Raw genomic sequence first — 24659 nt, 5'->3', positions numbered from 1 at the left:
TCTCTTCCGACCTTCAATCTTTCCCAGCATCAGGGTCTTTTCAAATGAGTCAGCTCTTCGCATCAGGTGGCCAAAGTATTGGAGTTTCAGCTTCAGCATCAGTCCTTCCAATGAACACCCAGGACTGATCTCCTTTAGGATGGACTGGTTGGATCTCCCCGCAGTCCAAGGGACTCTCAAGAGTCTTCTCCAACACCACAGTTCAAAAGCATCAATTCTTTGATGCTCAACTTTCTTTATGGTCCAACTCTCACATCCATACGTGACTACTGGAAAAACCAAAGCTTTGACTAGATGGACCTTTGTCAGCAATGTCTCTGCTTTTTAACATGCTGTCTAGGTTGGTCATAACTTTCCTGTCAAAGAGCAAGCGTCTTTTAATTTCATGGTTGCAGTCACCATCTGCAGTGATTTTGGAGCCCAAAAATGTCTCTGTTTCCACTGTTTCCCCATCTATTTGCCATGAAGGGATGGGACCAGATGCCATGATCTTAGTTTTCTGAATGTTGAGGTTTAAGCCAACTTTTTCATTCTCTTCTTTCACTTTCATCAAGAGGCCCTTTAGTTCTTCTTCAGTTTCTGCCGTAAGGGTGTTGTTACCTGCATTATCTGAGGTTATTGATATTTATATGTGTATTTCCTTGAAATTATAGTCATTGTATGCAATAGTGGTGAGTTTATAATCAATGGTAGAGATAGGGATTGTTTATGGATTTAGAATAGATGCTGAAGGGGTTAGAATGCAAAGGCAGAAGTTGTTTGGGGCTCAGCTGGATCCAGTCATTAATCAAAACAGAGAAAACCAGACAGGTAAGAAAAGTGGGCAGGGCAGGGAAGATGGTGAGGTGAGCTGCTGACCAAATGAGTTACCAATGCCTGTGACTTAGCCCAAGAGAGGTGTCCACTAAAATCCTAAATATTTAAAGACTCATCAGGGCTGGACTTGGGCATTGGAAAGCATGAGGGAGAAAGATAATGTCCTGTAGAAGGAGAAACATGGAACTCTTTAAATGAAAAAAATGAAATGAAACAGAGAAAGATTAATATATTCCACAGAAGAGAGAGAAATTGAGCAATGTCTTGAGAAAGAAGATCAGGGGGTTCAGAATGGGATGAAGTGATAGGTTAGTAGATAGGTAACTGCTAAAAAGAACCTCTTTTCCACTGAAATGGAATGAAAGACAGATAAACCGCTAATTTATAAACAGAGTATCAATTCAGTTCAGTTCAGTCACTCAGTCGTGTCCGATTCTTTGCGACCCCATGGACCACAGCACGCCAGGCCTCCCTGTCCATCACCAACTCCTGGAGTTTACCCAAACCCATGTCCATTGAGTCGGTGATGCCATCCAACCATCTCATCCTCTGTCATCCCCTTCTCCTCCTGCCCTCAATCTTTCCCAGCATCAGGGTCTTTTCAAATGAGCCAGCTCTTCACATCAGGTGACCAAAGTATTGGAGTTTCAGCTTCACCATCAGTGAAGTTGTCTTTTCATTGGTCAGCATGCATTATGTACATGCTAAAATTAACATTTTTTTTACTTTTATGCTGACATTTCATCCCATCGGTGTTGATAAGACCTCCTCAAAATTAAATGAAAATGAGAGCAAATCTGATAGGAGAACATAAAATGCTCTCTTACTTTATACTTCCTATTAAAAGGAGATTTCAGTTGTTTTTATGATTCTCAAATCCTTTTTGGCTAGCTGAGAAATGCTTTATGTTATATGTCATTTTCTTACAAAACTGCCTCTCTCAAGGTTTTCTTTTCAAGCCAATAGAGGTTTTATTATGCAGTTTTGTGACTAAAGTTACTCTCCTCAAAAGGTTGGAATCTAATTGGCAGAATAAATAAGTGTGTTAAGGGTTAGCAAGTAAAGCAATTAAAGATTTAAACACAAAGTCAAAATATTCACCTTCCAGAAATATTTATTGACAATGCTTGGAACTCCAGAGACAGGCCCTTCTGTCTGTATTTAATCTTTAGGGGCTTGTGGACTTTTGTGAATTGACTGTATTTAATCAATAATATTAAAATACAATCCAATTTTACTACCAGGAGTTTTGTGGGGGGCAGTTCGGTGTCAAGCATAGCATTGGTAACATGGGAAAATGGCCCCTCCCCTCACATCCCCCAGTCCCCAGCTGGAGCTTACGATCAATAAATCTCTGTAGGTGCATACAGTGTTCAGACTGTTACCAGAACACGCGATGGGGGTGACACAGCAGCTCACGCAGGGGAGTGACCGCTGAATCAGTGATTTGGAAGGTGACGAACTGACGTCATGTCACAGAGCGATGCCCGCCACAAACGGGCCGCAGCGCCCTGTGCCCCAGCTGGTCCGGTGAGCCCTGTCTCCACAGCGAGCAGACGCTTGGAAGCCCTGATTATCCAGCCCGACCTCATTTTCCACAGGTGGCAGTACTTTACTCTTATCTGAGACCACAGAGGCTGTTCAACAGGAGTGTTCTCAGCTTCTATTTACATCTCTTTATGCCTTGGACTGCAAGGAGATCCAACCAGTCCATCCTAAAGCAGATCAGTCCTGGGAGTTCATTGGAAGGACTGATGTTGAAGCTGAAACGCCAATACTTTGGCCACTTGATGCAAAGAGCTGACTCATTGGAAAAGACCCTGATGCTGGGAAAGATTGAAGGCAGGAGGAGAATGGGATGACAGAGGATGAGATGGTTGGATGGCATCACCAACTCAATGGACAAGAGTTTGAGCAAACTCCGGGAGATGGTGAAGGACAGGGAAGCCTGCGTGCTGCAGTCCATGGGTTCACAGAGTTAAACAAAACTAAGCGACTGAACAGAACTGAAGAAAAGTTTCAGGGCTTCCCTGCTAGGCCAGTAGTTAAGAATCTTCCTGCCAACACAGGGGACACAGGTTCAGTCACTGGTCCAGGAAGATCCCACAGGCCGCAGAGCAACTAAGCAACTGTTCAGTTGCTGCTGCAGCCCCAGCACCCCAGAATCCATGCTCTGCAACTAAAGAAAGTCCCCTGGGCAGCAAGGAAGACACCACAGTCAAATCTTTTTAAAAATTCAAAATCAAAGCACTTTTACTGCAGTAGTCAGGTCAACACTACCACCTGCTGGTAAAAATACAAATTGCAAGCCTGGAAAGGATATGAAAGGGTTTTAATTAAACACTTTTTCTGGAAAGTGAAGTGAAAGTCACTCAGTCCAGTCTACTCTTCCCAACCCGATGGACTATACAGTCCATGGAATTTTCCCGGCCAGAATACTGGAGTTGGTAACAGTTCCCTTCTCCAGGGGATCTTCCCAAGGGATCTTCACAAGCCAGGGATTAAACCCGTCTCCCACATTCTTAACCTGCTGAGCCACCAGTGAAGCCCAAGAATACTGGAATGGGCAGTCTATCTCTTCTCCAGGGGATCTTCCCAACCCAAGAACAGAACCAGGGTCTCCTGCATTGCAGGTGAATTCTTTACCAGCTGAGCCACCAGGGAGACCAAATTATTTTCATGTCTGTGTGCCTGAAATTTGCTTATCAACAGTAACTTCATAAAAATTTTGGAGCCAAAACTTGATTCAAGTTCTAGCTCTGACCATTTATTAGCTTTTCAGCCTTGAAAACTTAATTTCCCTGGGTGTTAGCTGTCTCACATGTGAAACAGCAGAACTGTAGGGAGTATAAACCATATATATGTTCAGCTCATATTTTCAAGCAAGAGCAGCCTCATTTTCACTAGAATTACCTGATCTCTGCTATTTTTTAAAAAAGTGTTTTCATGGCTAGTGTTATCCAGCTGGTTTTGCTGCTGATAATTTTCAGACCTTGAAATTCCTTCTCAAAGACCCATGATAATCATCATTACACCACTTACAGAAACAGAAAGCTAACAATAGACTGATTTAACCTAACCAAGGCAAAAGAGGGCTGTACATTAAACAAGGAGAAGAGAGGAGAAGGGGAAAACATTCAGACACGTGTGAATCAGTGATTCAATTTTTCCTTATCTTGGACAAGCTTCTGCTTATTTAACTTATATGCAGAGTACATCATGAGAAACGCTGGGCTGGAGGAAGCACAAGCTGGAATAAAGATTGCCAGGGGAAATATCAATAACCTCAGATATGCAGATGACACCACCCTTATGGCAGAAAGTGAAGAGGAACTAAACAGCCTCTTGATGAAAGTGAAAGAGGAGTGAAAAAGTTGGCTTAAAGCTCAACATTCAGAAAACTAAGATCATGGCATACAGTCCCGTCACTTCATGGAAAATTGATGGGGAAACAGTGGAAACAGTGGCAGACTTTATTTTGGGGGGCTCCAAAATCACTGCAGCTGGTGACTGCAGCCATGAAATTAAAAGATGCTTACTCCTTGAAAGGAAAGTTATGACCAACCTGGACAGCATATTAAAAAGCAGAGACATTACTTTGTCAACAAAGGTCCATCTGGTCAAGGCTATGGTTTTTCCAGTGGTCATGTATGGGTGTGAGAGTTGGACTGTAAAGAAAACTGAGCACCAAAAAACTGATGCTTTTGAACTGTGGTGTTGGAGGAGACTCTTGAGAGTCCTTGGACTGCAAGGAGATCCAGCCAGTCCATCCTAAAGGAGATCAGTCCTGGGTGTTCATTGGAAGGACTGATGCTGAAGCTGAAACTCCAGTACTTTGGCCACCTCATGTGAAGAGCTGACTCATTGGAAAAGACCCTGATGCTGGGAAAGACTGAAGGCAGGAGGAGAAGGGGATGACAGAGGATGAGATGGTTGGATGGCATCACCAACTCAATAGACATGAGTTTGGGGAAACTCCAGGAGTTGGTGATGGACAGGGAGGCCTGGCATGCTGGGGTTCATCAGGCTGCAAAGAGTCGGATACAACTGAGCAACTGAACTGAACTGAACTACTTTGTTGACAAGTAGCAGAGACCAGCCAGAGAGTACCCTGTCATTAAAAGCTATGTGTCCGTTTTTCCCAGATCCTTTGAAAGATCTCAGGAATAATGCTGAGAAGCACGTGCCAGGGTGTCCTTGTTTTCTGACTGTCAGTGTCTTTAGAATTGCCACTTAGTTACGTCAAATCTGCTCCATTTCACTCTGCCTATCAGAACATCTCACATTCCCATCACCACACGATGCCATGCACTCAAGCCCATGACTCATGGGTCCCTCCACGAAACAGGCTGCAGGAGATGTGACACCTTATTTCTGAAGTACCTCGCTAATACAACAGAAGAAGGAACTCAGCAAGTGCCATCTCTAAGGTTTCATTTCTGAAAGGAGGCACCTTGGGAAAAATTGCAACACTGCTTTCCAACTTCCTAGCACCCTTTCTTCCTCAACTCACTGTCCTGCATCCCAGAGAACATGTGCTTCTGTATTTTCAGAAGCAAGCCCTGGCAATATCTCAACCCTCGAAATTACTCAATTATTCGTTCTCTCTCGTTTGCTTTGAAACCAAACTTGAATTTTCTTGGAGATCAAAATTAGCAATAAGAAAACGCACTTAAGTCACTGATCACGAAATAAGATTCACACTCTTCCCCAATCTTCAATGTGTTACTTTGTGATTAGAAGTTCCCAGCCCTGATTTCACTTTAACAATCCCCTAGGGAATTTTTAACAAATTGAACTGGTCTGGGATGGGGCTTGAACGTTGTTAAATTTTAAAGTCCCACAGGTGACTTTAATTACAGTCATCTTGGTCAACAACTCAATCCAAACACTTGTTAATGAATTGTAAATAGTTAAATATTTTCACAGGTTAGAGAGGAAGATGTTTGTTTCCTCTAAGTAAAATGAGGACACAAAAATAGTAAAATAATTTAAAAAGATGACACACATGAAAATCAACCTTTTTATCCCACTGTTACCTTCAAATAACATTCTGCTCTAATCCCTTGAAAACATTCTTGGATAGATTCCATCATTATGTGGCCATTTTTGGTATCAGAAAGGTTTCACTTCTCTCTGGCCTTGAATTAGAACTGATTTTGGAAAACAGTCCTACTAAGCAGAGTAGCTTCAGCATCAGTCGTTCCAGTGAACACCCAGGACTGATCTCCTTCAGGATGGACTGGTTGCATCTCCTTTAGTCCAAGGGACTCTCAAGAGTCAAAAACGCCAATTCTTTAGCACTCCACTTTCTTTATAGTCCAACTTTCACATCCATACATGACCACTGGAAAAACCATAGCCTTAACTAGACAGACCTTGAAGGATTGATGCTGAAGCTGAAACTCCAATACTTTGGCCACCTCATGCGAAGAGCTGACTCACCTGAAAAGACCCTGATGCTGGGAAAGATTGAGGGCAGGAGGAGAAGGGGAGATAGAGGATGAGATGGTTGGATGGCATCACCGACTCAATGGACATGGGTTTGGGTAAACTCCGGGAGTTGGTGATGGACAGGGAGGCCTGGAATGCTGCGGTTCATGGGGTCGCAAAGAGTTGGACACAACTGAGCGACTGAACTGAACTGAACCAAACTGATCTTTTTGTTTAGGACAGATAAGAAATGGCACCACATTTAAGTTTTGTTTCCCCTCCCTAATGACTAGGTTAAATTCCTCACTACAGACAGTCTCAAACTTAGGACGGTTCAACATAGTTTTTTCGAACCTTCGGATGGTGTGAAAGTGACGCTCGTTCAGTGGAAATTGTGCTGTGCATTTTGTCTTTGGATCTTTTCCTGGGTCAGTGATGTGGGGCAGACATGCTCTCCACATGAACGGCAACTGGCAACCGCTCCCAGTCAGTCAGCTGGTTATGGAGGTAGACCACTGATACACTTACAATCATGCTAAAATACTAAAATGTTTTGACCCACTTCACCAGATCTGGTTCTGATTGCTTAGTTATTTTAGATCACTTACATGAAGTCCCAGTACTTTGGCCACCTGATGCAAAGAGCTGCCACGTTCATCGCAAAAGACCCTGATGCTGGGAAAGACTGAAGGCAAAAGGAGAAGGGGGTGACAGAGGATAAGGTGGTTGGATGGCATCACCAACTCAGGGGACATGGGTTTGGGTGGACTCCGGGGGATGACATGACTGAGCCAGACATGACTGAGCAACTGAAAAACAACAAATGTAACACATGTTAATGTTATTGTCTGGGGTACAAAAAGGCTAAGGGAACCTGAATGTGTTAAAGTGAAGGGAAAACATCATTACATCTCAAATTAATGACCAGTGTGATTTCTTTAAAAGATATTGTACTGAGTATTTTGATAATCCATGATGAATTAAATATATAACCTTTTGCAGACACATTACTTTTGGTGTCAGATACTTCAAAACAAACCATCTGTAACACATATCCTTATTAAATCAATCCTATATATTCATCTGCCTTACATGGAAACTGTTGTGTGAAAGAATCTTAGTATGTATTTCATAATGAATGGCTTATACTGAATTAAATACATCCACTGAGACAGCAGAAATCACTGCATTAAATTACATTCTCAAGTTCAAAAGGACAGATTTTCCCTCTCCCAACCAACAAATGTGTGTGTATATATAAACAGAAATAAATCATATTTTAAAATCTGTGACTTTAATAAGATTAAACACTTAAACAACTACAAACATATTGATATTTTAAAATATATAAATTTTACATAATTATTTATAATAAAGATTGAAAAAATAGAGCGAAAATTTTATTTGCATTTTCTTCCAATTTACACAGGTAAACAATTGTACAGTTCTTCCATATGTAAAGGTTTTACATTTGTATTTCCTACAATTAAGAAAATTCAAATGTTAAATTTTAAGACATATATTCAGTTATGTACAAAAAAAATCACCAAATTACAAACTTAAAAATCATTATAAATTGTGAAAAATACATATTATAAAAAATTATGTTCTAAAAGTAGCATAATACCAATTCATATAATCTAGGTAACTCCATAAGAATAAACAATGTTTAAAAATTATAGTAGTGTCTATATTGCCCTAGCATAAGAGGAGGTATTCTTTGTAAATATGTACGTTATAAATGAGTCTGACTTCTTTTAAGTGCCAAAATTATTTTTAATCACTTTCATTAAAATTTTGTAAAAATGTTTATCATCTACTAAAATTGAGTATGCTGAACACAGTGAAACCCTTGATAACTAAAAATCATTGTGAATGCCAATCATTTAGTGACTTATTCAACTGTTCCTGAGTGGCGTGATTTTTTTTCTTTTCTCTCAAGTGGCTTTAGACTAATATGTTTTATAGTTTTTGTTTCCACTCTATAAATGAGTTCTTGAAGATTTGCCGTTATTTTACGTCTAGAAAATATTTCCACTCAACTCCCAGCTTCCACATATAGGATTGCTGTTGTTTAGTCGCTAAGTCATGCCAGACTCTTTTGCGACGCCCTAGACTGAAGCCCACCAGGTTCCTCTGTCCATGGGATTTTCCAGGCAAGCATATTGGAGTGGGCTGCCATTTCCTTCTCCAGGGGATCTGCTCAACCCAGGGATCGAATCCATGTCTCCTGCATTGGCAGGCAGATTCGTTACCACTCAGCCACTGTGGAAGCCCCACACACAGGATATAGAAAGCCTAAACTCTCCCGTCAGCCTTGGCTCTAAGAAGCATTTAAAAAGTGTCTGAGTGGGGCTTCCCTGGTGACTCATAAAGAACCCGCCTCCCAATGCAGGCGACATGGGTTCCATCCCTGGTCCGGGAAGACCCTGCATGCCACGGAGCAACGAAGCCCGTCCACCACAACTGTTGAGCCTCTGCTCTAGAGCCCGGGTCTGCAGTATTTAAGTGCATGCAGGAGGCCATGCTCTGCAAGAGAAGCCACCCCAGAGAGAAGCCTGAGTACTGCCGCTGGAGAGTGGGCCCTGCCCCCAACAACTAGGGAAGAGCCTCAGCAGCAGCGAAGACCCACACAGCCAAAATAAAAATAAGAATCTAAAATGTGTCTGGCTGGGTAGGAGGGAGACCGCTTCTGAACTAGGAGTATCACATGTTTGTTCCCCTGGCTACCTTGAACTGTCTCTTTGGTTGGTATGCATTTCCTGTTTCTCAAGCACCTGGGTTTTTGACCACCCATTCTGGCTTCAGCCTTTGGTGCTTACGTGTTCCTAGTTTAAGTAGATCTGTCTCTCTGATGGGTGACCCACGGCTCCTCCAATTCCCTAATACTCACGTGCGCTTGCTTGCCTCACTTCAAATTCACTCCTCCCTGCATCTCAATCTGTAAAGCTACTCAACTCTTGAATCGCCTCTGGCCACCAATTACCACAAAATGTAATTCTTCAAAACTCTGTGAATTACTACTGCTTCTGATCCTGCTCTCCTATCAGGCCTTTACCCATTTCGTTACTCAATAAAACACTGATTGTAAACAGCTAACCTAGGAAAAAGCTGATAATGAGTCTATTAAACCAGTAACCTTATTTTATGAAATTTCAAATGGGTATGAACTTCAACAATTTTCTTAATCAGTACAGCTCTTGACCAGGTAGAAGTTATTTTTATTGATGTATGTCCTCCACAATTCTGAGTACACAAAGTTGGCCAAAGTCTGAGCTGAAAAAATGGAATTATAATGCTATATATGTGAAATACTTAATCTTTAAATAAACGGATCAGTTAAAAGTAGAGTTTAATGTTTTAACCAAACAATAATACATGCCTACGATAAGCAAAGCGCTACTTATGTGCTATAAGTAATGTACTAGGTGATCCGTTTTTCAAACGACAAAAGTTGAGCTACTGAGTATATAAACACTGATCATAGTTCATGAAGAAAGCTTTTCAAAGAAAATCAATAAAATGGACATAAGCCATTTTTTTTAAAAAAAGAAATCTTTTCCTATCTAATTGGCACTTTACTGAAGCTGGCACCTTCCTCTGGAAGACATGGAACTGAATAATACTATCACAGAATAATAAAAATGTTAAAAATCAGCAATATCAACAAATCACTTCCTGGAATTCTTGAGTTAAAGTGGAGATATGTGTATAGAGTGCCAATATTTCTGAATGCACTATGTACTGGGACACAAAAAAGATAATTAACCAACATTCTAAGAGTTCACTAACTGTCTATAATAAATCAAGGACAGACTAGTACATATAAATTTAAAAACAAATAATATTATTTAGATGGTTTTAAATTCATGTTCTTTCAATAACAGTTCTTGAAACTTAGAACTTAAACTAGATATATTTGAATTTTTACACCATGAATTTTCTAAAAAAGGCCAAACTACTGACAATGATAATTAAAATAAAACAAGTTGTAAGAGGGATAGAAATATCACTTTGGTTTTAAAATCAGTTTGGTTTTAACTAAACACTGGCTTTTTCTTTCTAGTAGTTTATTAGCTGGGGATTTCATCTATATATGTGTGTGTGTGTGTGTTTTGAGGCTTTTGATGAGCTTTGAAGGCACAGGTCTGTTTCTTATATTAAAACAAAAACAAATTAAGAGTCCATACATACACAGGAAACACATTTAATTATTAAAAAAACCAATTTCTAAAATATGATTGTCCATATTGGATAGTTAATGCTGCAGTGATATGCACTCTTACAAATGCAGGCCGATTTTCAATCTTTTCTTTTGCGGTTTCATCCGTCATTCCCTGCTCTGCTGAGATCACTTTCTAATGAAACCGTAGTCACAACTGCATTCTGATTTTGAAATGCCACATCTGTGACTGATGGTGGAGGTTTATACAAAAAGACTGCAAGTCCATTGAAGGAAACAGTGATAATTTTACAAATAACACCTAAATAGAAAAACAAAAATTAATCATGGATTTTAGGCTTTAATTATTACAAAAATTGATCCTCATCGAAGATTCTTCATGAATAGAATCTCACTACATAAAGAAACTTTCACTTTTGTGTAAAGAAAAGGAGTATACAGGCAATTAGTTTTATGTTTTTAATTTTTAAAACTTTAGTAAGAAAGGTGATAGTTTTCAACAGAACATTGTCTACAAGGCAAAGAATGAGTCTTATTTTTTCTAAACAATGAAAATATATAATAACTATTCTATTTTTGGCTATGATTGTACATTCTTCTGGAGAAGGGCATGGCACCCCATTCCACTATTCTTGTCTGGAGAATCCCATGGACAGAGGAACCTGGTGGGCTACAGTCCATGGGGTTGCAAAGAGTCAGACACAACTGAAGCGACTCAGCATAACATAACATACAGAGCATGTACATTCTTAACCAAGGAAAGACACTGACAGCTTACAATATCACTAAACGTGAATAATCAGTTGCAAAATTTTCATGTCCATGATGAAAAGTAATTCTAAAATTAAAAAAAGCTTCAGAGTTCTTAGGAGAAAGTCTCTTTGGGAATATATAATATTCAATACTTTAAAATTGTAATTAGCCTCCAACTAATAAAAATAAATAAAAAAAAATTTACCTTTAAGCATCAACTAAAAATACGAAACATTTAGATTCACGTCACAGGCTTCAATTTATTTTCAAAGAACTCTGAGAGTTCTTTGAAAGAATATCATCTTTCTTACCAAAGTTTTAAAATTTAAAAAGAGACTCTTTCTCTTTAAAGAAACTAGTTCTGGTCATAGTACATCTAAGTGCTAACTAAATATATTAAATGACCTCACATTGTAGTTTTTGCAGTAGCTAATTTGTAATAATCATTAATATCTGACTCAAACTGGGTATCTGAGAAACAGAAATACTCATTGAGCTAAGCATTTCTAGATTTAGATTAATTATAGGTACTATTATTATAATATTTTTGGAATATTTAAAGGTACATATGTTTCTGGTGAAGGAATTCTCATATTTATCACTGAGTAGGTAAAAGAAAAATTATCTACATTTTTGGTCCAAAAGTATAAACATAACCAATTAAATAAATTTTTAGACATAAAAATACACTGGATAAAAAAATGTTTCTTAACAGGTAAAAGTTACGGGAAGATTAATTTTGCCTATTTTAGTCAGTATTTACCATCTCATTGTTTTCCTAGATTTATGTATTTATTTCTTCAGTGGATAATTTATTATTCTGTCATTATAAATTCAGACAGCATACTCTGAATTTAAACACATGTAGGAGAAATAAGGGGCTGCCCTGGTAGCTCAGTTGGTAAAGAATCCACCTGCAATGCAGGAGACCCTGGTTCAATTCCTGGGCCGGGAAGTTCCCCTGGAGAATGGACAGGCTACCCATTCCAGTATTCATGGATTTCCCTGGTGGCTCAGACAGTAAACAATCTGCCTACAATGCAGGAGACCTGGGTTCAATCCCAGGGTTGGGAAAATCCCCTTGAGGAGGGCATGGCAACCCACTCCAGTATTCTTGCCTTGAGAATCCCCATGGACAGAAGAGCCTGGTGGGCTACAGTCCACGAGGTTGCAAAGAGTCAGACACGACTGAGCAACTGAGCACAACTTCTTAGGTTGTTTTTTAAATTTTCTAATTTTATCATACTCTTTCAAATTAGATGCATTGCTCTAGTTCCTTAATCTTAATTTCCATTGGTTGCTTAACCAAGACTACAGAAGACAGACTACTGAAGGCAAAACGGGTTAAACGTCACGGCTAACCTGTTACATCATAAAAAGGTCTCTTACAAAGTACCTAGGAGCCAAGAATACACCCTGACCTAGGCTCTATGTGCTCTCCAAAGCGCAGGTGCTTAGATGACAGTCATTCCAGTTTCTCAGAACTCTCTTTTAGCCTTTTGTTATACTTTCCAAAACAATTTGAGAAAAATTGTTCAAAGAAAATTATATAATATGTGATGCAATGACAGCTAAAATGTTACTCCCTTCTATCTTGGACTATGCCTCACACACTCTGGGTATGGCCTTTTAAAACATGCTTTGATAACTGATTTCTGCTTCCGGACGAAAGGACAGTCCAACTGCATGGACCAAACATGTCAAAACCTAAGTAAGTAACAATAAGATATTTTTTCTCTTGTCATAATCCATTTACTGTAAAGTTATCAAGAAGTCACCACTTACTTATGGCCACTAGCATATAGGCCATCTTGACGTTATTGTAAACCCAGCAAGCTCCTTTATTCCCACATTCGTTAATATCCCAGAGAATACATGTACTGTCTATTGCACTGCCAAATATAATAGGCCCAGGAATGGTGCCTGAAAGAAATCACACGTGAAATACATGAGTGAAGATTAAAGTTTACAGTAACAGGGCTTTTTACATATATTTTTTACATAAATGGGAAATAGGTATTGATCTGTCTACAAATCAATCAGTTCATGTACAAGTGATAGGAATATAAACAAACAGATAAAACATTCTAAAATAATTATACATAATTATTATATATTTCTAGTCAATTCAAAAATTTATTTTAATAAACATCTTATAAATGTATTGGATTAATACATTAATAAGTATTACTGTATTGGATTAATATTTAGTTAAGGAAATATTTTTGTTCACTGCTTTTCTAATTTAATAAATGTCTTTGAAATTACCTATTATATTTTTTAAAAATCAAAATAAATATCTGATACATGGAATAAGTCTCCTAAACTTCAGCATATGTATTATGTGTGCATGTGCATGTAAACTAATATGGGTGTGAGTATACGTATATATACTGTATATACATGCATACACTGACAGGTATGTGCATGGGAGTGTACATGCACACACACATTCACACTAACATGTTGAGTTCACCATTAACTGTATAACTATGGGCAAATCCCTGAATCTCTCAGGTCCTTAATTTATTCATCTAAAAAATGAGAAAATCAGTCTAGGGGATCTCTACCATTCCCTGCTTTTGGTTTTCATTTTTATAAACAATTGTAATATTATGTGTATAATATTATATGTAAAATTATACACACAAATAATTACGTGTAAGACATGTTTCTGTCTTATTATTCTTTCTATATCTGGAATCTTAAATTTTGGGGGGCTTAAGTTATTTCTTCCATCAATTTTTAACTAGACACAATATTTACAGTATAGTTTTTATTGAAACATACAAACTCATTATTTTTCACTGCTAATGCAAGAAGATTATGTCCCAAATGGAGCTGAATGCAGGGAGAAAAAAGGAATTACAATGGTTATAAATAAGATTTTATCATAATTTATGTTGGTAGTAGGTTTTATATGAATAAACAAAAAATTTATCTTTTACTGCGCTCTATTAGAAATGTGCTGGTGATCATATGTCATATCTTAAATAAATATAATATACTCTTTAGGGTTATACTTGCAACAGAATTGGAAACAACAGATAATCAATAAGATAGGTAAAAAGTAAAGTCCATATCTTTTTATGTGATCTATAAATACTACATCTTGAATAATGGAAGATAGTTTTCTTCAATGACAGTTATGTAGTTGTCCACTGCAAATAAACTACTTGTTTTCTTGGCACATATTGTAAGTAAATAAATCAATAACAGTAAGGAATAAAAATAGTCAGTAGTTACCAATGCACTTAGAAAAACGACATACCTAATAATCGAAGCAACGTACACTGTATTCCCAATGCTAGAGATCGCTGCCTTTGATTAACACACCTGGAGATATTTAATGCATAGGAGACAAAAAATAGTTGTACAGTATATTTACTCTTTGAGAAAATTCATTTTTATATGAGCTCAGCATTTCTAGATTAAAATAAACACTATACGCAGGAAGTAAACAATTATTTATAACAGCTTATATACAGTTCAACCTTTCTGGAACTGTAAGAGAAGAAAAATTTTATCCAAACTAAAACAGTACAAATAATACCAAAGAGAGTTAAATGAATTTTAACAAATATACAGAATATGTAGGAATAACACCAAACAAAAAGGAGAAAGGACATTCATTAACCAGACTATTTATTCTTGACTGTTTGACTATTCTGTGAGTTGCAAGTCACACGACTTAAGTTGCAAGCAAATAATTCTTCCTCTCTTACTAACTTTGAGACAGAAATTACACCTGTGAGTTACAGTTACAAATTAGAGTCAGTGTAAAACAGTTTCTGATATTCAATTTGATTCCACAATAAATCTTTTCAGTAATAACTCCCAAATATGGATGAGACATGATGTTTTCACACAAGAGAGTTAGATAGGAGATAAAGGAGATCAAGCAGTCTTTAAAAAGCAAATATGTAGATAAAAAGTGATGTAGATAAAATAGGTGTAATATTAAAACACTACTTAATGCTTTTAGACAAATCTCTAAAGTTTCCATTTGTCAAAAACTATGTGAAAAGGTAGTGACCAAGAGGGAAAAAATATAGTTTGTTAGGAAATATAAAAGAAAGGCTGATGAGCTTATAAAATGGCGAACAGGAAATAAAAATAATAGGAAATATTTTTATAGCTCAGATGATAAAGAATCCATGTCCCAATGCAGGAGACCTGGGTTCGATCCCTGGGATGGGAAGATCCCCTGAAGAAGGGAAAGGCAACCCACTCCAGTATTCTTGCCTGGAAAATCCCATGGACAGAGGAGCCTGGGGGGCTACAGTCCGTGGGGTCGCAAAGAGGAGGTTCAAGACGGCGGGGATATATGTACACCTATGGCTGATTCATGTTGATGTTCGACAGAAAACAACAAAACTCTGTAAAGCAACTACCCTTCAATTAAAAAAGTAAATTAATTAAAAAAAAAGAGTCGGACACAACTGAATGACTCACACACACACGAAGAATGAAAAGGCAATGAAACCATGAAATACTGTGAAGAGCCGGGTGACAGGCAGCGTTTTTACTGTTTATAGGAAGGTTTACTATAACAGCACCTACTGTATAAGGCAGAATGCCCGTCATTCTGATTCTGACATGTGGAATGTATTCCCATTTCCATCATACTCAAATACAACCGATCATAACCCCAGCTTACAACTGAAGCCTCATTACAGGAGCAGAGAAAATAGCATTGAACAGATGTCAAGTAGGTAATGTTAAGGCACTTTCACAACCATAATCTCATTAAAGCCTCAAACATTTCGGGTTCAATGAGGTAGCTCTTCCAATGCCATAGAACTAATGATCTAGTAAGGGCTGAATTAGTACTGGAACCAACAGTCAATATAAACCCCAAATGCATCCCTGAGTCCATTTTCTTTTTCATTCAACATGTTGCCTTAGGGATGGCAAATTTCACAATCTAACACATACCTGAGGATGGACACAGTTATAGGAGTACCAGCCATGAAGGTAAAAACAATTGCAGCAAAGAAAATGCCAAGGAATGGGGGCAAGTTTTTACAATGACTTGAACACTTTCCAGCTTGAGCTTCAAGACTAACACTTGATGGAGTAGGTGTTACATCAATTTCCCCTTCAATACATGAACAGTTATAATATACCTAGAAATATCAGACATAAACATATAGAAAGTGCTTATCTTGAAAACATTTTATCATCTCAAATTAAGTGATTTCTAGACATGGCAAACACTCTTACACAATCTTAATTCATACACAACAAATAGTGATGAGAAACAGTAATAACCCGTAAGAAATTAAGCAAGTGAAAACAAGGGGCCATATTTACAAAGTAGAATGCTCTGTATTTGACTTTAGTGTCTATGATTTTAACTTGTAACCTGTTACTGATTCATGTCTTATAAGACAAACTGACAAGAATATAACTATTAGATGATCTAGGGGGCTTCCCTGGTGGCTCAGATGGTAGAGAATCTGCCTGCAATGCTGGAGACCCAAATTCAATCCCTGCGTCAGGAAGATCCTCTGGAGAGGGAATGGCAACCCACTCCAGTATCCCTCCCTGGACAAGCCCACGGACAGAGGAGCCTGGTGGGCTACAGTCCATGGGGTCACAAAGAGTCAGACACGATGGAGTGCTCACTCACACACACACACATACACACACACACACACACATTCTAGACTGCTTTCAATAGACCTATTCAATTGCTCACTCACACACACACACACACACACACACACACACACACACACATTCTAGACTGCTTTCAATAGACCTATTCAATTGCTCAGTTTTCCTGCTAATTAAGCATGCATTGTGACAATCTCACTATCTATGCCAGCTTGAAAGAATGAACACTTAATATAATTTTAACCATTGCCACAGTAAAATTAAATAATACATTACAAGAGCTTGGGAAAAAAATTACTGCTTTCAACTTAACTTTTTACTGTAATTTTCTGAATTATCTTACCAAAAACAAACTGTATCCCTCTAAAGATGACATATTTACCACAAACAAAAACCAGAAGTTATTACATTATCCTAAATGCTATTTTATATATAACAAATTAACTATTTAATATATGTATACACATATATATGTATATATACATATAATAGCATGATATGTTGGAAAGTAACATGTTTTAAAAATCAAAAGTATTACTTTTGTAGGAAAATAATTCAGGTATATGAAAAGTGAGGCATAATCATTTTGCAAAGGCTTTTTACATCTCAACTGTATCCTCACTACAAATCTTCGTATATGTTTAAGGCCACAATAAAGTCAGCAGAGCTAGAGAAGTCAAAGTCAGTCAGTTCTTTTATTGCCCCAAAGGCCAGAAACCACTGGTACTGACTCAGGAAATCCAGATATGGAAGTGACATTCCTAAAATGACTTTATGGACTCAGCAACCAGATACACCAAATAATGAAATAATGGAGCCTTTAGAAATATTAAGAAGAAAAACTGAAAACAGTATTTTCTATCTTAATGAAATCTTACAACTCTCTTACATAAAAAAAATATACAGTTCCTATAATATAGCTAACTGCTAGTCAACATCTGTTTCTGTCATTTAGACCACTGGTATGAAATATATTCTATTTCTGTGAACAAACGTGTACAATTCTTTATTACATTATTATCAATGCCTTTTGCCTATCTAAAATATTTCATTTAAAAAATCCAGTGAAAAAATGAGTTGTTACATGGATTAGCTGGGCATAAAAAAGCCAGGACAAATAGAAAATTTGGAAGTCAAACTAACTTGCTTTTCTAAAACAATCCCTAGAAGACAATTTACTGTTTAAAATGGTAATGATAATATTTGGTGACAAATACAAATATTGAATTAACCACATCAAAATGACCAATACCATTTCAGGTGTGCTCTAGGTACTAGAATTTTTTACTTATTTACTTATTTATTTATTCATTTATTTTGGTTTCCTTGTGCAGGATATTATTTCTGTCTATACATTTTGATATGTGGATAAAACCCTTCCAACAATTTAATTCCTTGTCATAATCTTCTAACTGAAGTTAATCAGTAGCACTTACTGATATTCTTTTGGTGATATTTAATATACAGGAAAAAGCTACCTACTTATCTGCTTCTCAAAGAAATAGTTTACCTTCTAGATAGTTCTGAATCTACGATATGTACCATGCTCACTTGTGGAATTTGATTCCTTATAACTGACACAAATACCTAATTTTTTCAACCTGTTTTGAAACTAAAGCCTCCCCAGATGTCCACAGATTTGAAGATATGATAACCCTCAGTTTTGGGGCTTTAAAAATCTTCCTGATGTCTTTCCTAAGTCTTTATAGTAACTTTATGGTAGTGATCTAATTAATTAGTTTTATTCCAAGGATTAAAACTGCACATGTCAATCAAGTCTATTAAATCTGCTATGATTTATCACATTTTTTTCTGCGACATTTTCAATATTCTTACACAACTATTTTTAAATCTAGTAAGCAAAATTTAAACTACTTTTAAGTCTAGTAAGCTCCAGGAGTTGGTGATGGACAGGGAAGCCTGGCATGCTGCAGTTCATGGGGCTGCAAAGAGTCGGACACGACTGAGTGACTGAACTGAACTGAACTGAAGATAGATAATACGAAAAAAAAAATGTTCACTCTTTCCCACATTCTGGGTGACCCCCAGCAGAAAAATGAAATCCTACATCTCTGCTGAGATAAATGTTCAATGTATTTATCACACACAAAATCCTTAGATATGTATACATATGCAAGACATATTTATGTGTGTGTATACATGAACATATAAATATGTATAACCACACACTCACACAGATATCCATGTTAGTTCTAAGAGAAATATGAAGTAATTTTGTGATCTTAAACTTATCTTTATGTAGAAAAAAAAAGAATGCCATATCACCAATCCATATTTCAAATAACCAAGACTGTGCTGTTTTGTCATATAATTCTTATGTATCTTATTCGTTGTAGTCTTTTATATATTTCCCTCAGACCTTTTCAAAGTTATCACATTATCTGTTAATATATAACATAACCTATTATGTACTAATAGTAATATGAATATTATTTTTCCCAAGGCTTTCAAATTTAGTGAAGATAAAGTTTTTAGATTGTAGATATAGTACAACAAAATTCTATGGGATTTTTTAAAAACTATTTAATTGAATTTAAAATAAATCATATTTAGGTAAGTTAATATGCACTCTAATCCAGTACTAAGAGTAACTGTGCACTAGAGAATGGGTTAGTGGTTTGTATTTTTTAATGTGTCCATCGTTTAGCAGTTAAAGGCAACCAATATTTATTCAGTTTTTATTATATACAATGTACTTAGTAAGAGTAAGAGAAGTTTCCTGACTTCAACGGACATACAGTATAGTTGAAAAAAATAAAACAATGTAAAAAGCTAAATAATATTAGAGAAGTGATGTTTAAAGATATATGCGAGGAACTGCCACGATGGTAATTGAATCTGCGGCATAAAGAGTGGGAACGTTTGGGGCCTTGTTTAAAACTTAAGGCAAGAACAAGACGGAATTTTAAGTGTACAAGGCATTACTGCTGACTGAAGGTGCAACGCCGTACAGCAGAGCTCTAGAACTGACTCATATTACTTGGCTGAAGCTTTACGCCTGGCTTCTGAATGGAGGAGGCAGGTCAGGGAGAAGAGACTAGTCGCAGCGTAACTCTCCTAGAGGAATACAGAAGGGGATCCAGAAATACATAAACACACTGCCTCGTATGGTAGTAAAGGAGCAAACACAAGTTACCTTTGCATGTCTTTTGGAGATGGATTGTGTACAACCTGCATAGCAGGGAGAAAAATACTGGACTCCATTTCCTCCACAGACAGGATAGTAATACGATCGCAGGCAGTTACAATCGGCATTACAAGGAGCGGTCAAGTTTCCCAGTTCCCCTGTCCTGTCAACAAGAAATAAAAGATGAATAAATTTTCTACGTCATAACTTTTAATGAACAGATCAGAAGCATTGCTATATCTTGCCATTCAGTCATTTATTCACTCACTTAATGCTTAATTAGTGAACAAATAAACAGAATGTCTGCCTTTTCACATAGAGCTTAACTTCATGTGGAAGAGACAGGCAGTAGAAACAACAGCTATATAATAGAATGTCAATGTTTTAAAAAACATAGGCAGAGTAAGCAAATAAAGCGGTTTTCTAATTTCTCATAGATAATTTTTTTTTTGGTGGGGGTTGGGGAGGGCTGGTTCTGGGGATTGTCAGACGTTCAGTAGCATCCCTGACCTCTCCCCACTGGATGTCAGTAGCATCCCCGTAGCTATGACAACCAAACTGTCTCCAGACACTACCGTATTTCCCTAAAGTGAAAGACAATGAAGTCGCTCGGTCATGTTCAACTCTCCGTGACCCCATAGACTGTAGCCTGCCACACTCCTCTGTCCATGGGATTTTCCAGGCAAGAATATTGGAATGGGTTGCCATTTCCTTCTCCAGGATATTTCCCTAGGGTGTGGTTAAAATGTTAAACCTGGAAGGATGAATACAATTATAATGTTCACCACACACTTTATCAATGGGAAAACTGAGGCCTAGAGAAATTAATTTACTTAACTTTCTTTCTTACTTAACCATCTAATACTCCTGGTTCCCAGACTCACTGTTATTCCATCCTGCCTCTTGAGAGGAGGCAACCTCTTTTAAAATATAAAGGGTTACCCTTAGCAAAGATGGGCTTCCATGTGGCACAGTGATAAAGAATCCATCTGCAATGCAGGAGACACAAGAGACTACAGGTTTGATCCCTGGGTCGGGAAGATCCCCTGGAGTAGGAAATGGCAACCCACTCCAGTATTCTTGCCTGGGAAATTCCATGGACAGAGGAGCCTGGTGGGCTACAATCTGCGGGGTGGCTAAGAGTTGGACATGACTGAGCACACATGCATAGACAAAAGATATTTCTCCAGTCCCTTATCTATTTATTCATTCAACGAACATATATTGAGCAAGCGCAAGCCGCTATCCCAGGAACTGGGACTACAGAGCTGATAAGGTGGTTGTCATCCTCAAAGATTCCCTAGTTCAGGAGAAGAGATGGACCAAATTCATACAATAATATGGTTATAGACTGTGGTTATAGATATCAACAAGATGCATTTTAGATACCTGCACCAAGGAATGATGCTTAAAACAAGCCACAGTTTAGGTAACAGGGCTGAAGGGCTACTACTCGAGTCTTAAACAATGAGTCAGTTAGCTGGGTAAATGGGGAAGGAGAAAGGTACTTCAGAGAAGCTGATAAAAGGCATAAGGATGGGAAATAGCATTCTACATTCTATACGGAGAAATATGAATGACGTCTGAGGCAGAGAGTAATAGGAAATCTAGTTGGAAAATAGTCATGGATCAGATTACCGAGTGCCTCATGAGGCTTATTGAAAACAAAGGGCTTTAACTTATAAAAAAATAAATAAATAAATAAAAATTTAAAAAAAAAAAAGAAAAGGTAATCAAGTATATTTTAGATGGAAAAATATTGTTAAAAGTACATTTTAAAGAAATAACCCTAGAAGTTATACAAAGTTTCTAATTACAATATCCCAGGCAATAAGTTATGACAATGTGTAGTAGAACTGAAATAGAATACTGATGAAAGAAAACAGATTTGAGAAATACTTTGGATGTAGAATCAGTAATATTCAGTGTTTAGCTGACTGGAGACAGGAACCGAACAGAAGAGTCAAGAATGACTCCTAGTATCTAACCTGGCATTTTGGCAGAAAAGAACTAGTTTTGGGGAAAAGACAATGGGTGTGGTTTTATAATTGAGATTATTGAGATTAAGAGTCTCAAATTCGGTGAAGAAATTTGGTCTGGAGCCAGGTATCTTAATATCCATTTGCATATGGATGTAACTGAAGCTACAAGAATGATAAGATCAACTGTGTAAAGGTGGGAAGAATACAGAGGTCCTGGGAGTTCATGTATTTCATGAATACATAATGAGCTCCAATTATGTGCGAGACTTGAAGTGATGGATATAGATCCAAAATAAATAAAGAGACAGAAATAAAGATAGAGAAAGAGAGAAAGGAAGGAAGGAAAAAGAATGGAAGTCAGGGTGGAATAAAATTTCCTGCAAACATGAAGCAAAGTTTCTTGTACTGGGGATGAAAGACATAAGTGAGTGATTTATCTATTAGAAGATAGTAACTGCTATACTGCAAAAAGGTGACACTTAAAGAGTAGGTGGAAAACAAGAAGTTCATACAGGAAACAGATTAAAGAGAGGCTATAAAGCAAACAGGAAGATAATCAGTGGGGAATTTGAGGGAAAGGGTGAGCAAAGAGTCAATTTTAAGTAATTCGTCCCCTGCTTGGAGCCTCTCCTTCAAATCCATTCCACCAGCTGCTGCTAGATCTCCTCATCAAGCACGCTTCCACTCATGCGATCGAGCATTGCAGTCTCTGCTCTCATCTAGTTTATACTATGTACGTAGAAATGAGGTGGCGGAAAAACCATTCCTGCAACTCTAGAAATAGTCTCTGCACAGTAACTTTGAAACTAAAATATTTTTATAATTCCCATATTATTGATAAATGATTACTAAGAACGTCAGAGTTTAAGACAGTCATGTAAACTACCATAGAAACAAAGAAATATAGAATGCATTCCTTACTATCAAGAATTAGTCACTGTAGCCTATATATTTGTAAAGGTTTATTTCATGAAGTAAAGGGAGAGCTATGATCAGGAAAATAGTCAAAGTTTGTTAAGTTTATTGATTTTTTTTAATTTTGAAATATATAAAATATTTTATTTTAAAAAATTGAATATTTTAAAATGTTTTTTAATATATTGAATGTACACAAAATATATTTTAAGTATTTTAAAAATACACGTGTGTGTTTATACATACATATACGTAGATATAAGAAACATGTTTAATCACAAATAGCTGAATTTAATCATTAATGCTTTATTTGAATCCAAGCTATTATTTTATAAATATGCTTCTACAAAAAGCAAAGATTTCCCTAAATCTATTGCAACTCCTTGATAGATATGCCTCTTAAAGGTGCTGTTTCAGATAAGCAATGAAGTTACAGCTTTAGGTCATAGAGGGAAAAAATATTGTGTGTACTAAGTATAAAGTAAAATGCAAATCACCATAACCAATACTGATTACCAGAACAGACCCAAAGATCTTACAGATAGATTACCAAGGTGATTTAGGACAGTGGCAAATTTTAATAACTACTAGAGTTCTGGAAATATTCTCTGACAACTGAATTTAGTGTTGTACTCGTGTGTATTCAGTCGTGTCTGACTCTTTGAGATCCCAAGAACTGCAGCCCACCAGACTCCTCTGTCCATGGAATTTTCCAGGCAAGAAAATTACAGTGAGTTGCCCTTTCCTCCTCCAGGGGATCTTCCTGACCCAGGGATCAAAGCTGCATCTCTTGTGTCTCCTGCACTGGCAGGAGTATTCTTTATCACTGCACCACCTTGAAAGCCCAGTGTTGTGCTCATATCAAACATTTAATAACACATTTATCTAAAATATTATATTAAAAATATCCCCTGAAATAATCAGTATTACTGATCTTAAGCTTTGGATATACTGTTATATAGGACTTTGCATGAACCTAACAGTAAGCCTAATTCATTAATTCAGAGTTACAAAAACTTTTTAATCACCTATGGTTCCACAGCAAAGGGCGAAGATTCTTGGCATCACTCTACTAGAAATCCTGCATCTTGACAACCTCTCTTTCTCCCACTCACGAAGGAGGTATTTCTTGAGCTTCCAAGTCTGTTCTATCCATATACTTTTTCTTATGAGTGAGTTTCTTGCATAAGTTCATTATGACTAAGTTGTCCATGACATGGACATTTTAATATGCAGGGAACAGAGGTAAGTTAAGAATGTAGGGCCACAGAGAAAAATGACCTGATGATGTCACACCTCTGTTGTGGCCTGGCTTTATTTCTATATTAGTACAATCTATACACACATTCACACACATCCCGTGTGTGTTAATGTATGTGTGGATGTGTGTACGGGTTTCCCCAGGTGGCTCAGTGGTAAAGAACCCACCTGCCAATGCAGGAGATGCAAGAGACATGGGTTCTATCCCTGGGTTGCGAAGATCTCCTGGAGTAGGAAATGGCAACCCACTCCAGTACTCTTGCCTGGAAAATTCCATGGACAGAGGAGCCTGGTGGGCTACCATCCCTGGGGTCACAAAGAGTCAGACATGACTGAGCACACATACACACACACACGTATGTGTGTGTATGTATACGCACTTTTAGTCTTTTCATCACTAAGAATGTGTATGTAAGTAAGCACGATCTCTATGTCCCAGATCTTGATATCTCTCCATGACCAGTCCCCAGAGACACCTCAAACTGACACCACTTCATTTGCCCTCCCTTCTAAGTATGCTAAGGACAGCTCATTGGGTAGTGACTCT

The 24659-nt window shown here is 37.4% G+C and overlaps 1 protein-coding gene across 2 annotated transcripts in view; it reads right to left on the bottom strand.

Moving 5' to 3' along the window:
- Positions 1 to 7531: 7531 nt before the first annotated feature.
- The window catches only part of SLCO4C1 (solute carrier organic anion transporter family member 4C1), a 75091-nt gene continuing 57963 nt past the window's right edge, over positions 7532 to 24659 (bottom strand). For both annotated transcript variants that reach the window (XM_043464570.1, XM_043464571.1), the window contains 5 exons: positions 19965 to 20118; positions 16124 to 16314; positions 14457 to 14521; positions 12971 to 13108; positions 7532 to 10733 (listed from right to left, as the gene is read on the bottom strand). In XM_043464570.1, coding sequence (XP_043320505.1) covers positions 10573 to 10733; positions 12971 to 13108; positions 14457 to 14521; positions 16124 to 16314; positions 19965 to 20118 — 709 coding nt within the window. In that variant the 3' untranslated portion in view covers positions 7532 to 10572. The remainder of the gene's footprint in view (positions 10734 to 12970; positions 13109 to 14456; positions 14522 to 16123; positions 16315 to 19964; positions 20119 to 24659) is intronic.

This window comes from Cervus canadensis, chromosome 4, assembly GCF_019320065.1.
Source record: "Cervus canadensis isolate Bull #8, Minnesota chromosome 4, ASM1932006v1, whole genome shotgun sequence".
Classification (NCBI taxonomy): domain Eukaryota; kingdom Metazoa; phylum Chordata; class Mammalia; order Artiodactyla; family Cervidae; genus Cervus; species Cervus canadensis.
Note: the sequence above shows the minus strand (reverse complement) of the source record. Positions and strands in the feature narration are given on the sequence as shown.